General features: G+C 62.8%; 1 protein-coding gene across 1 annotated transcript; it reads left to right on the forward strand.

The window, feature by feature from the left end:
* Nucleotides 1-443: 443 nt before the first annotated feature.
* MXD4 (MAX dimerization protein 4) lies at nucleotides 444-12,314 on the forward strand. The gene is made up of 6 exons (XM_032135806.2): nucleotides 444-641; nucleotides 734-833; nucleotides 4,564-4,593; nucleotides 10,023-10,137; nucleotides 11,300-11,462; nucleotides 11,835-12,314. Exons 1-6 carry the CDS (start codon nucleotides 578-580, stop codon nucleotides 11,990-11,992), a joined length of 630 nt encoding a protein of 209 aa, XP_031991697.1. The 5' UTR covers nucleotides 444-577; the 3' UTR covers nucleotides 11,993-12,314.
* The last annotated feature ends 1,305 nt before the right edge of the window (nucleotides 12,315-13,619 follow it).

Below are 13,619 nucleotides of genomic sequence, written 5' to 3' on the forward strand. Positions count from 1 at the left end.
AACGGGCCCCCACACCAGCGGGCGGTCCCCGCGCGCTGCGCTTCCTCTCGGCAACGCGTCCGGCCGCGGCGCCCTCATTGGCCGCGCGCCCTGCCACCGGCCATTGGCTCGCAGTGCCTGTTTTACATAGGCCGCTCTGGCCAATCGGCGCGCGGCGCCTACTTAACATGCACGGCGGCCGCCAGTCAGCTAGCGCGGGGGCCGGGCCACCACGTGCTGTTGCTAAGCTCGGGCTTCTAAATTGTTACTAGCGCGGCCGGCCTATCCCAGCCCAGCTCCGCATCTGTCAACATTCTCGGCCCGGCCCGAGGCGCTCGACCCGTCCCCATTGGCCCCGGCCCGGCCCGGCGCCCGCCCCCGGAGCCCGAACGCCGCCTCCCATTGGCTCTGCGGGCCGCCGCTCTCCCTTATGTGTCAATTTGAGGGCCTGAGGCGGAGGGTGGCGGCCGAGCGCCGGAGTCCGCGGAGTCTGGAAGTGCGGCGGCCGGGCGCGCGGGGCGGGCGGCGAGCGGAGCCGGCCGGAGCGGGCCGGGCAGCGGCCGCCGCCGTCCCGGGGCGGACGGGCGCGGGCGGGAGGATGGAGCTGAACTCCCTGCTGATCCTGTTGGAGGCGGCCGAGTACCTGGAGCGCAGGGATCGAGGTAGCGCTCGCGCCCCATTGTGCGCCCGCGGCGGTGGGCGGGCGGCGGGGCCGGGCCGGGCGGGGGCCGCTGACTGCGCCGTGTGTCCGCAGAGGCCGAGCACGGCTACGCCTCGGTGCTGCCCTTCGACGGCGACTTCGCCAGGGAGAAAACAAAGGCGGCCGGCCTGGTGCGCAAGGCCCCGAACAACAGGTACCGCCCCCCGCTCCCGACCCCGCCCGGCCCGGGTCCGAACCCCCGCCCCCGCCCGGAGCGTGCTCCCCGGGCCCCGATTCCCGGCCCGCGGCCCTCAGCGCCGCCGCCGCGCGCCCCGGCGGCCAGCCTGGAGGAGGAGGCGCGCAGGCCGCGGCCGCAGCCCCGCCCGGCCGGCCCCGCCCTCGCCGTCGCCATCTTCCCGCGGCCGCGCCTCCCGGGCCGTTCGCGTAAACAGTGCCACGCGTACAGCGCCCGCCGCCGGGGTCCGCTCTCGCGCCCGCTCCCCGCCCCCGAGTTGTTCTGGACTTTTCCAGGCGGTAGAAAAGTTGTCAGCGTGCGCTGGCCGGTGCCCCGTGAGTCTGGGGAAACAGGCTCAGCCAGGGTCTCGGGGGGCTGCCGGCCCTAACCCCTTCTCTCCGCGGGTGGGTGGGCGGCCTCCTTTCGACTGGCTCTGCCGGCCGAACTCTGCTGCTCGGCGACCTCCCCCTACCCCCAGGAGCCTAGACAGAGAAGGCGAATGGAGGCGCTGTCCTGTGCCCCCACTCCTTTTAGGGTGCCCACCGCTCCTGCCCAGCCTCCTGACACAGCGAAACTCCTGCCACCAGTGTGGGGGTCCTCTTTTTTAATACAGAGGCCTTTTAAGGGGGCGGGAGGAGGGGGCAGGCTGCAGGGCAGGGGCCCCATGAAGTTACTCCTGGTGCCAGCTGCGCCCTCCATACCTTGACCTCGTGTTCAGGCAGCAGAAGCCCTGAAGCTGGGGTGCGTGCAGGTCCCCCGCGTGGGGAGTGAGGACCCTAGGCCGGCCCCCCCCCCCCGGGGATTTCCACCCTCCTGGCTGCTGTGAGGACCATAGCACACCTGGCCCTGTCTGGGCCCACCTTGGCCCGGCCCTTCCGTGTGAGCAGACTGCGAGCTGCATTTGTAGGGGGCTTCAGAGCCCCAGGACATGCTCATTCCTGTGGTCTGCCTGTTCTGGGGAATCAGAAAGGCTGGTTCAGGGACCCATTTCTGTGGCATCCTGAGCCAGGCGAGGAATTGGTTGAGTCTCCAGCTGCCCTGGCTGGGACCCGTCCGTGAGTCCCAGCCCCTGGTCCCCTATTGGGGACAGTTTGGGGAAGGACAGGAGTGTGACGAGGGGACCATTGCCTCAGGCCTCCTCAGTGAGCAAGTCCCTCCCCCGCTGCTGCTTCTCACCAAACCAAGTCCCTGACCCGTGGAGAACTCTGGGGCGTGAGCTGGGGCTCCCCCAGCATGGAGTACCCAAAGCTGACAACCAGCGTCCTGGCCAAGGCTGCCCGAACCCTGCCTCTGTGCTGAGCGTTTCACACACACAGCCAGTTCATCTTCACCCCAGGCTCAGAGAGGCGATGTGATTTTTATCTCTATGGCCAAGGAAAATGAGGCAAGGAGAGATTTGGTTACTTGCCTGCCACTCACCCACCTCTGATGATGCCTGTTCCTGAGATGGGGTCCTAGCTGTCCACATTCTGCTGGGACAGAGACCATGGGGGCACTGGTGAGGGAGACAGAGGGCTCCCCAGCTCTCGTGCATCTCCCCCTGGCTCCTCTGGGCCGAGCCCCGCTCCCCCGGGGCCTGAGGCAGCCCAGGGCTGGTGGCTTGGCCCCTTCCTTGGGGTGGGCAGCACTGCCCTGGAGGTTTCCTCAGCCAGCCCAGACACGTAGCTGGGCAGAGCAGGAGGCCAGAGGATCTCCGAGCCCCTGACTTGTCCCCACCTTTGAGGCTTCCATGCTCTGCCAAGGTGAGGGAGGGGACATGGCACAGTGAGGCTGGGGCAAGGAGTAGGGAGTGGGGCCGGAGGACAGTGTCAGGGTTGAGGGAGGCGGCAGGGCACTGGGGCCAGCCTGCAGGGGTTCCATTCTGTGGGAAGTGTGCTTGTCTCCTGGGGTCACGGGAATGCTGGGAACGCACTTGGCCCGGCCTCAGCGGGGACGGGTCCCACCTTTCCTGAGGGTTAGAGTGCTCCCGGGACACATGTCGCAAACATCCGCCTCAATGGACCCCAAGGGTCTCTGGGCCCAGGAGGAGCTGCAGGAGGGGCCCTGGCTGCAGGAGGAGGGCCCCCTGCCTCCAGGGTGGAGTCCAGCCCCAGGCCACCCTTCAAGGGGTAGACAGGTAGGCTTTTACGTTGAAGGGTACCTGCTGACCCCAATCTCCCTGTTGACTACAGACCCATGTGGCCAGGCTGCAGTTTGGGCTGAGGACAGAGAGTACGGCTCATTCCTGCGGCCTGCCTGTTCTGGGGAAGCAGAAACGCTGGCGCAGGGGCCCATCTCTGTGAGGCCAGTGAGGAGCATATGGCTGTGGCCTCTGCTGGCTCTGGTCGGCCCTGGCTGGCCCTGGCAGGCCCTGGCAGTGATTCTGAGGCTCCTTGTCCAGCCCATGTGACCAGCAGGCCCTCCCGGACCCTGAGACCTGGGTTTGGAGGCTCTGGTGAGGCTACATAGGGAGGCCCAGGGCCTGTTGGTGCAGTGGGTGGGAGGGGCAGGCCCTTGGCCTGAGTGGTTGGGACAGGAGACGCCAGATCCCAAGTTCCTGAAGCAGGCAGTGGTCAGCAAGAAGCTTCAGGAAGGAGCCAGGTCCTGAGGGCAGGGAGAGGCCTCAGGGCTGAGTCTGGAGGTGCCCAAGGTGGTCTGAGTGCTCTGCTCACCTGTGCAGCAGCATCCTGGGAGGCCTGGGAGCCCTGACTGGCCTGTGGGGTCCTGCCTGGACTGGGAAGGTGGCCTGGAGCTGGGAGCGAGGTCTTCCTGCCTCGTTATCCTCCAGGCAGATGCCGTGGCACACACTGTGGTGCTCGGAATTGCGTGCCCGCATCTGAATGGGCAAGACAGGTGAGCAGCAGGTGGGGCCACTGTCCCCAGAGAGGCTGAGCCCGGGCCTCCAGGGCGGCCCATCCTGCTAGCACACAGCCCTTGAAGGAAGTGGGAGGGGCTGGCCTCAGTGTCCCCCTGTGCCTACTGGCCTGGGAAGCATCCTACATCTCAGAAGCCGCCTCATGGGCTGACCTGGCTGACGCTGCTGTGTCCCTGGTCCCCATTGGTAAGGTGGGCTGTGATCACGCAGGTGTGTGAGCCCGACAGAGTGGTGGTGTCAGGACAGGACCATCCGCGTCCTGAGGGCCTGGTCTCTGGTCTCCGTCTCCACCTGCTGTTTGTCCCGGGTGCTAGGCTGCTTTGGCTCCAAGGACACAGCTGGCCTTAGGGATTGGGAAGCAGGGAAGGCAGGTGGCTGGTGGGGGTCAGCGCCAGGACCTGCTGCTGCTCCCTGGGCCTCCCCCATCCCTCTGGAAGGGGGTCTGGGTCCTCCTGTCAGCCAGATTCCCCACGGGCCTTGCTAGGTGGGCTGGTGGCCCTGGGCGCCCTGGACCTGCCTGCAGCTCTGGGCCTCCCTGTGAGCAAGGCTGGCTCCTGCCGCTGCTTCTCCCCAAACCAAGTCCCTGACCCGTGGAGAACTCCAGGGCGTGAGCTGGGGCTCCCCCAGCACGGAGTACCCAAAGCTTACAACCAGCGCCCACCCTTAGCACGTGGTTCCCCCCACCCTGGGTGGGCAGCTGCTCACCTGCCCCAGCCCTCACTGTTCCGGGCCATTCCGGGACCCAGACACAGCCAGCCACTGTCTGCAGGTCCTGGCCCCCGAGGAGGGCGCTGCTCTCTGTGCCCTGGTGGTCAGGCAGCCGAGTGAGCTCTGTCTTTCTGTCTTTCTAAACAGGTCTTCACACAACGAGCTAGAAAAGCACAGGTAAGTGACCCCGCAGTCCCCCACATGAGCCCGCCACCTGGCCCACCCTTCTACTGAGGGTGCGTGTTGCACTCTGCCTGCCCCTGTCCCGGGCATGGCCAACTGTGCTGCCAGGCTGTGTCCTTGTCTTGGGAATGGTCAGGCTTGGAAGAGAAGGCTGAGGTGTGTATTAGGCACTCTGTGCTAGAGGCAGGAGATGGCAGGAGGCCCAGGCCCTGCTTTCCGGAGCTCATCCAGGTGGGGGGTCAGAGACATGGAGCAGGGCCCCTTGTGCTGTGTGACAGTCAGGGCCCTTAGCTTTCAGGACAGTGGTCTCCAATCAGGAGGGTTTGGCTCTCTGCCCTGTGCATTCTGGGGTCTGCCTTCCGAGGAGCCATGCTAGAGTCTTGTCCGAGGGGCAGATGGAGGGCAGCCAGTCCTTGGCCTCGTGGGAAGCTCCGGCCCAGGGCAGGATTCAGGCGAGCTCTCAAGTAAAGCTGCGGGGTGTTCATTCCCCCTGGTGACAGCCGGAGGCAGCTAGGGCTGCAGGCCCAGCTCTGCTGGTGGGGATGAGGTGCAGGTGAGCTCGGGGGCCTAGGGGCTGGCAGCAGGAGCCTGGGTGAGTGCAGAGGCATCCCTAGAGGCAGAAGCCCCCATGCCAGGACCAGGAAGAGTCCCCTGAGGGATGCTGGGCCATCGCTGTCTCCTGACTTGGGACCCTGTCTGTGAAATGGGTCAGCTCTTTCCTCCTTTCCTGGTGGGGCAGGTCTGCGTGCTGGTTGAGCGCCCCCCACAGTCGGCTCTAGAAAGATTTGGTGCTCAGCCAGTTCTCCACCTCCCCTCCGTGTCTACCCCCACAGCAGCACCAACTTCCGTTCTCCTGGGATTCAGGCTGCTGGCTGGGGCGGGCAGCTGGGCAGGGACAGAACGCAGTGTTCTCTGAGGAACTGCACTTCCTGGACAGGTCATGTGTGTTTCAGGGGGTTCCCTAGAGGCCACAGAGGTGGGGGCAGGTACAGGGCCCAAGAGAACCAGGCAGGCCTGGAGTTGTTCCAGGCTTAAGGAGACCAGCCTAGCCTTGACCAGGACCCAGGAGCCGGGGCAGGCACGTGGGGGTGTTCAGGGAAGGCTTCCTGGAGGCGGTCCCTGGGAGGACAGCCCCCCAGTGGGGACAGACTAAGGGGCAGTGACATTGGGGGAGGGTGGGTGGCAAGGGCGTGGCAGCCCTTGGGGAGGACAGGGGACCCCTGCAGCTGCCCTTTGACCTGGCTTTGCCCTCTGTCCTCTCCTCCCAGAGGCTGCATTTAGCCAGGGCCTCATGGGGCCTTCTTGAGACACAGAGGAGGGATGGGTGGGCAGCCAGCGTGTCTCTGTGGACTCCCCCACCGCAGTGCAGGGGGTCTCTGTCTCTGGCTGGCCAAGAGGCGGATGTGGACAGCCCCAAGCACCTACAGGCCTGGAGCTTGGGGCCCTGGATCACAGCCTACCTGATGCCAGCTGCTCTTGGCTGCAGGAAGGGCTGCGTGCTGTCTTGAGAAAGGAAGGAAGGCCCTGGCTGGGCCACCCAGCCATCCCCGGGAGGCAGGCCCTGGACGTCGCTTTGTCCAGAGGTGTCCCCTTACTGGGGACTGGGCAGGGCCTGTGGGACTTCCCCTTGTGGGTGCTCTGAGCCAAGCCTGCCCAGCCCTGCTCCTCCTCCCTTTGTAGAGAGGCAGCTCCAGCAGGTCTGAGGCCGTTGCCAACCCCAGGGTCCTGGGGACCGTGGAGGCCTCGCCTTCTTAGCTGCTGACCTCACTGGCCCCACTCCAGGCTCTGGTCTTAGTGTGTTTTGGGAGAAGGTCCCAGCTTTCTTTCCTGGCCCTTGGCAGCCCCTGGATGGCAGGGCCTATCCCAAAGGCCAGTCCAGAGTCCTCAGCTGAGTCCCTGCACCACATTCCCCCAAGCATGTCCAGGAGGTCCCCAGGAGCCCCCTGCAGCCCAGCCTCATGTGCTGATGCAGCCTCACACGGCTTTCACATACCTCGGGAAGTTCTGTTGGCAACATCTAGAAAACGCAGACAGAGGGAGTAGGAGTCACGCTTGCTCCTGGGCCACCCCCAGCTCCCCGTCAGCGGCAGCCAGGCTCTCTGGTTGGCCGGGACGCTGGCATGGAGCCATGCCCTCTTGGTGCCCTGAGTCCCACTCTGGGCATGGGAGTTTTTGGGGGAGCTGGAAGTGCTGCATCAGAGGTGGGGCTGCTGTTGATACCAGCCCAACGCGCTAGTCCTGCAGGCGGGTTCTGCCTCCTGAATCCACACAGGGTTCCTTCAGGAAGTGGAGATTTTAAAAGCCCTTTGGATGCCCAGGGACAGCCGTGGGGTGCTGGCAGGGGGCCCGGGGCACTGCAGCAGCTTCAGGAGGGGAGGGCTCAGCAGGAGCCCAGTGCCGAGGGGCTTCATGGCTCAGAGGGGTGGGTGGGGATCTTCTTGGGGTCCCACAACCAGCCACTGGTAGAGTTGGCTCCAGGCCACTGCCGCTGCCCAGGGCAGGAATTTCTGTGGCCTCCAGCCCTGGCGCCCACCCTCCTGGGCCAGGTGGGCCTGTTACCGGGTTTTGGACAGTGCGTGTGTGTGGTCAGATGGCTTCTGTTTGTCTCTCGAGAAAGGTGTTCCGTGATTTCTAAAGCGGTCTGTTCACGGACCTCCCCTGCACCCCACCCCAGAGACCGCATCCCAGGCACTCGGAGGCTGAGCCACATCCTCCACTGCTCCCCGCGGGCACTAACATTGCCGATGAGACTTGGATAAGGAGGGGACCTTGTTCTCCATTTCCTCACTTGATCTTTCACCCGACACCACGTACGTAAGTCCTGTCCGCCTGCGTCAGGGCACACTCCTCCACCTCCTCATCCCTGATGACTGCACAGGACACTTGGCTGTGCCACCAGTGTTCTTAGTGATGACCCTCTGGTTTACACAGGGACTTCCGGACGGTCCTGCGATATGCCTTGGTGAGCGCAGACCTTTGTGGATCTGGGGGGATAGTTTTGTAGGACCAAGGCCCTAGAAGTAGAGATGCTGGTTGGCGGTCAGTGATAACTGTGCCGATGGCCCTTCAGACCTGTGTCCCCTTTTGCTCTCCCACCAGCAAACCATCAGCGACCCCTCGAGTTGGCTGGCACAGGAGCCATCCCTTCTCACGTCAGCCCGTCGGAGGGTGCAAGTTGTACCTCCTTGTTTGTGTGTGCATTTCCTAGCTCTGGTGAGATGGAGCCGGGCGTTAGGTTAGGTTGGCCCTCGTGTCCTGCAGCCCGTTTGTGTCCTTCACCCGTTGTGACATCGAGGCATTCTGCTTTTAATTTTTGATGTGTATGAGCTCAAAATACCACAAATACTAACCATTTGTCTTTTATATGTATTGCAAAGATTTTTCTACTTGTTATTTGTCTCTTAGCTGTGTTTTTCTTTCTTGTGCAAACATGTCTTTCTCTGATTGTCACAGCAATGTGTGTTTTTTTTTGTTTTTTGTTTTAGCATAGAAAACCTGGAAAATACAGAAAAGCACAAAGCTAAAGAAATAAAATCGCCAGGTGCATCGCCTGGAGACGCACGCTCCCTGTGCCTTGTTTTATTCTGTCGTCTCTTGTGTGCGTCTGCTCTTTTATTTTTTAAACAAAATTGGGTCACTTGTCACCTATGTGGTTCCGTATTCTAATTTTTCACTTAACATTCATGATGTGCATGTGTAACACACTGAAATGATAATGAGGTTGTTTTGGGGTGGTGGAATTTGGGGGTACTTTTAATTTCTTTTCCTTTTTGTTGATTTGCATTTTTAAATTGTTCTGCAGAGGTCACGTAGTGCTGATGTAATTACATGGTGTGATGGAAAGTCATTTGCTAGAGTGGACCAGGGAAGGAGGCCCCTGGCAACGTCCCCACTTACAAACCTAGTCCCAGTGGTGGCTGCAGTACAGTGGCGACGTGCCTCGGGAAAGGACCCCTCCTTGAGCAGAGAGAGCACGCTGTGGCCTCTTGCCTACACAGTTCCTGGGGTGGGGGGTGGCAGGGCGCTCACTCCTGTTGGAGGTGGGGAGGCTGAGCTTCCAGGCACTGGGGTAGTCACAGAGCGGCAGCCTGAGACCCCTTTCCCTCCACCTGTGCACGGGGAGACAGCGTGGGAGATGTTGAGGATCTTGGCCCTGTTCAGGCCACCTCCAGGCAGACCTCCTGACTGGTGGGGCTGTTACCGCTGCACCCAGCAGCCCCCTCCTTCTTCAGGCTCCTCCTCTGTCCAGAGGAAATGGCTGTCTCTGCCGACGTTACTTCTAGGGGGACAAGATTTGCTGGGCTTGGGAACGGCAGGAGCAGACATGCCAAGGCTGGGGTGGTCAGTGTTGGCACCACGTGGGGAAAGTCACGTGTGTAGGCATCCGCTGTGGCAGGGCAGTTGGGCGGCAGGTTTTCAAAAGACAAAAAAATATTCCTACCCCTTGACCTGGTCATTCCACTCGTAAGGATTTACCCAAAGCAAAGTGTCCTATATTTGGAAGCAGCCTCTGTGGCCTGCATGGGATGGGTGAGTCTGTGGTTGAACGTGGCAGTGACAAAACCTCCGGGTGCCCTGCACTGCCAGGCAGGTGCATGTGGACCTGGCCAGGGTCCCAGGCCGAGTTGATGCCTCTGGGTGAGCTGGGCTCCCTGCACCCCGTGAGCTCCACCAGCCTCCCCCGCAGACAAGCAGGCCAGCAGGGAAGGCGGTGTTTCCACAGGGGCAGGCCTAGGATGAAGCCAGGGCCCCTCCCCTGAGGTGCCCGATGAATGTGTCCTGGAGGATTGTGGCATGTGAGCAAGTACCCTTGAGTGTGAATAAGCAAGCAAGCACCACTGGGTGTCATGGCTCCAGTTTGTGGAAAGTGGATTCATCTGTGGATACGGGGACAGAATCTGGCATGAGGCAGTTTCCAAGGGGATATGAAACTTGGGTTGGAAGGGCCTTCCCTCGACCTAGGCTGATCGTGTTTCCATGGTCACAAAAGTGACAGCACGTTCTGCACCATGAGGTGGAGAGACGTGAATCTTGTCTGGGTCCCTCCAGATCTCCGGGTGCAGCCTGAGCAGCACCCCCCCGCCTCACCCCACCCCTCCCTGCATGTGGACTCCAGGGCGGGGATGGGGGATGGCAGGGGAGCGAGCTGGGGCTCCTAGGCAGTGCCTGGCAGGGATGCACTGAGGCTTTGCAGGCCATGGTGCGCTGGGTGCTTCTGCCGGGTGTCTGGGGGCTATGGGTGTTGGGCTCCTCCTGGGGGCGGGGGGCGGGGGTTCCCAGCCAGGCCAGGAGGGGATCCTCAGAGAGGGACCCTCAGCACATCTGCAGCAGTGGATGGTGGGGGTGGGTCTGTGCAGGGCCCTGCGAACTGCTTCCTGCCCTCCCCCACCCCAGCCTGATGGTTCTGTCTCTGGCTCTTTCAGACGAGCCAAACTCAGGCTGTACCTTGAGCAGCTCAAGCAACTGGTGCCCCTGGGCCCCGACAGCACCCGCCACACCACGCTGAGCCTCCTGAAGCGGGCCAAGGTGCACATCAAGGTGAGTGGGCCTTGCTCTCCACCCTGCCCTGTCTGGCTGCCTCAGTGTTCCTGCATGCCCTGGGGGTGTGCTCACAGGGGACCCTGGGCAGCCCTTGGATCAGAGGGCCTGAAGGTGGGTGGGGAGCCATCTGGCGGGTGTGTGTCGGGGGCCTGGTGGGTTTTGCCAGGGTGGAGGAGCAGCAACAGGAGCTGCCAAGGGGTCGAGGCTGTTCCGTGGCTTGTGTCGGGTTTGTTGGGTGCTGATGGCATAAGAAGGTGCATTGCAGCATAGGCTGGGATGGAGAGGAGGAGGTCGGGGGACAGATTGCTCTCTGGGGCCCTGGGCTGTGAAGAGGCAGCTGCTGGAAGGAGAGAGGGGGCCAGGGTTTCCTGGGTGCCATCAGAAGGCAGACTAAAAGGAGGCAGCCTGGTGGGGGTGCCAGGGTGGAGGTTGGGGCAGCGGGAGCTGGCAGTGGGTCTGGGCTCAGGGAGACATTCCCTGGGGCAGCCCCCCAAAGGACTTTTGACAGCCCTGTTGGTTTGGGGGCCTTGTGACATTTGGACCAACCAGGGCAAATCTCTGTCTGCTCTGAGGGCCTCCTCTGCCTGCATAGGCATGGCCACCTCCAGGCTGGGGTGGCAGGAGCTTTGAGAGGGGCACAACCAGAGCCCTGGGGGCCCTCACAGAGCAAGCATTGTCTCAGTGGGGCCCACAGGAAGGTTTAGAGAGGGCAGGGTGCAGGTGTTGCAGGGACAGGCATGGCATAGGCCACAGCCCCATGGGGGCGGGCAGGGCTGGGAGTGTGTGAGGAGACCCGCTGTAAGCAGGATTGTCCTGGAGACGGTGTCAGCCAAAGATCGGGTAGCACTGACCCGCTACCACACGTGGCTCAGCTTGGCCAAGGCTGCCTGGTGGCTGCGGGTATTAGAGCTGGGCCGTAGACGGAAACCACAGGGCTGGGAGGTGGCATCTGACTGTGACCGCCTGGCTGGGACAGGGAGGGACCCACGTCAGGCTGTGGGGCCGGCGGAGACTGGGCACCCTGTGGCCCGTAGCCTGGCTAGGTCTTGTCAGGGAAGGGGGAAACTCCCGGGCCCAGGCCTGGGTGCCCCGGTGCCTGGCCAGGGGGAAGAGGGGACTCCCCTTCCCGCTGTGGGCTCACAGCCCCCCTTGCCCCCAGAAACTTGAGGAGCAGGACCGCCGGGCACTGAGCATCAAGGAGCAGCTGCAGCAGGAGCATCGCTTCCTGAAGCGGCGCCTGGAGCAGCTGTCGGTGCAGAGCGTGGAGCGCGTGCGCACAGATAGCACGGGCTCTGCTGTGTCCACGGACGACTCAGAGCAAGGTGGGGCATGGGGCAGCCTCACCTGGGCCTCCGGGTGCGCAGTGGTGCAGCTCCCTGGGTGGAGAGGAGGTGCCTGGTGCTGGGGTTGGGGAGAGCCCTCCCAGCTCCCTGCTGCACTGGAGTGTGTGTTTGTCTAAGTGCAAAGGGACTGGACAGGGAGGGTGGGATGCAGAGGCCGTGTGGCCCGCTGAGGACTGGTGCTTCTGAGGCTGGGTTCTTAGCCACAGCCCTCCTGGCGTCTGCTGCCCCAGGGCCCAGACAGCGCCCTCTGCACTTCTGCCCCTCTGCCCAGAGCTTCTGCTTCCAGAAAAGGGAGAAATGGGCTGGCACCCTCGGAGTGGCCTGACCCCACCCCCACTCTGTTCTCCCCAGAAGTGGACATAGAGGGCATGGAGTTTGGCCCTGGTGAGCTGGACAGTGTTGGCAGCAGCAGTGACGCGGACGACCACTACAGCCTGCAGAGTGGCACCGACGGCGACAGAGGCTTCGGGCCCCACTGCCGGCGGCTGGGCCGCCCCGCCCTCTCGTAGGCCCGTGCCCTCTGCTCCTTGGCCTGCCTGCCCGCCAGCCACGCGTGTCAGCCCTCCAGTTCTCCTTCAGTTGATGCCAGCCTCTCCACAGGCCCACTGCTGTGCCATTCTGGAAGCTCCAGCTGCCTCTGGGCTGCCTGGCACTGCCCGCTTGCCGGTCAGGGCCTGCCGAGCTGCCTGCCCCTTCCAGCTGGGCAGAGTCCCCTGCAAGGAGGCAGGGCCCAGCTTCCACATCCGGAGCCCTGGTCAGCATAGCCGCCCACGGTCTGTTCTCAAATTCCTAATCATTCCAGAAGTATTAAACGTCATTGCTGCAAACCTCGGCAGGTGCCGTGTGAGGGGCTTAATGACCACCACAGGGAGCTCTGACCCCAACCCTGGATCCCAGGAGAAAGGAGTGGACCGAGGAAGGAAGGAAGGCAAGGCTGTCTGTCCATCCGTCCGTCCGTCTGTCCACCTACCTGTCAGTCCACGTAGGCTCCTGGCGTGGACACGGGATCTGTGAAGGGCGGGACCTGGGTGAGCACCTGGGGCAGGTGGGTGGTCAAGGTCCTTCCCACCTTGCAGGTGTCAGAACCTAGGGCTGGGCTCTCGGGGCCGGCCAGGCCAGCCCAGCCCACACCGAGCTGGGCAGCGTCTGTTCTGGTAGGACTGTTAGACGCACACACGCACGCACCTAGACATGCACTCATGTACATGCTCACACGCAGACACGGCGTCCCGAGGTCACATGTTCTGGGGATGATGGCCTTCAGGGGTCATCTGGCAAACAGCCCCTGGGCTGTGCCTGGATCCCCTTCCAGCTCCCGCTCACCCATGCCCACCCAATAGTCCTGCCTATCTGCACAGGAGAGGCGCTTCTCTTCCTGGCTGGGGCTGGGGTGAGCTGGAGGCTGGTTAAGTTGAAGCCGCTGGGTCCTCGGGGGCTTACTCATCTCCCTTTTTTAAACAAAAAGCAAAAAAGTAAAATGCTGCACTGCCCAGCAGCCCGGTTAGGGCTCCTCATGAGCTCTGCTGTGGCAGCCTCAGCTGGCAGAGAGGCTTTCCCAGAAAAAACAAAACAAAACAAAACAAAAAAACAGAACCATTTTAAAAAAGAAGAAAGCCTAAAGACTCTCGGCCTAGGGACGTCCGTGTGTGCTGCCTCTGTTTCCTGTACCAGATTTTTGTACTCTATTTTCCTAGCTGTTGTTGCGTCCTTGTTTGCTGAGGGGTGGGAGCCACCCAGCGTCTCAGGGACCTGTCCCTCTGTTATGTCGTCAAAGTGTGCCTTGTGTCTTGTGTCTGGCCTTGCCCTTCCCACCAGCATGTCCCTCGTGGCTCAGGGTGCCCCAGGCCTGCCCAGCTAGTGCTGTCCTCCCATCTCCTGTGGGCAGCCCCTCCCAGCAGCCAGGGCTTCCCGGAGGCGATGCAGCCAGGCCCCTGTGGGTGGCACAGAGGGGCTGTGACCTGGTTCCTAGTGTTGCCCTCCCCAATGGCTGGCAGGGGCCTGCTTGCTCATTAGAGAGATGGATTCTCGCCTCTCACCTGACTCGAGCCCCCTGCTTCCTGGCCTAGGCGAGGGTTCCAGGTTTCAGACACTGGCAGCCAATGAAGACTGCTCACTGGGTGGCGCAGGCCTGGCACC

The sequence above is a fragment of the Hylobates moloch genome, unplaced genomic scaffold, assembly GCF_009828535.3.
Source record: "Hylobates moloch isolate HMO894 unplaced genomic scaffold, HMol_V3 SCAFFOLD_17, whole genome shotgun sequence".
Taxonomy (NCBI): domain Eukaryota; kingdom Metazoa; phylum Chordata; class Mammalia; order Primates; family Hylobatidae; genus Hylobates; species Hylobates moloch.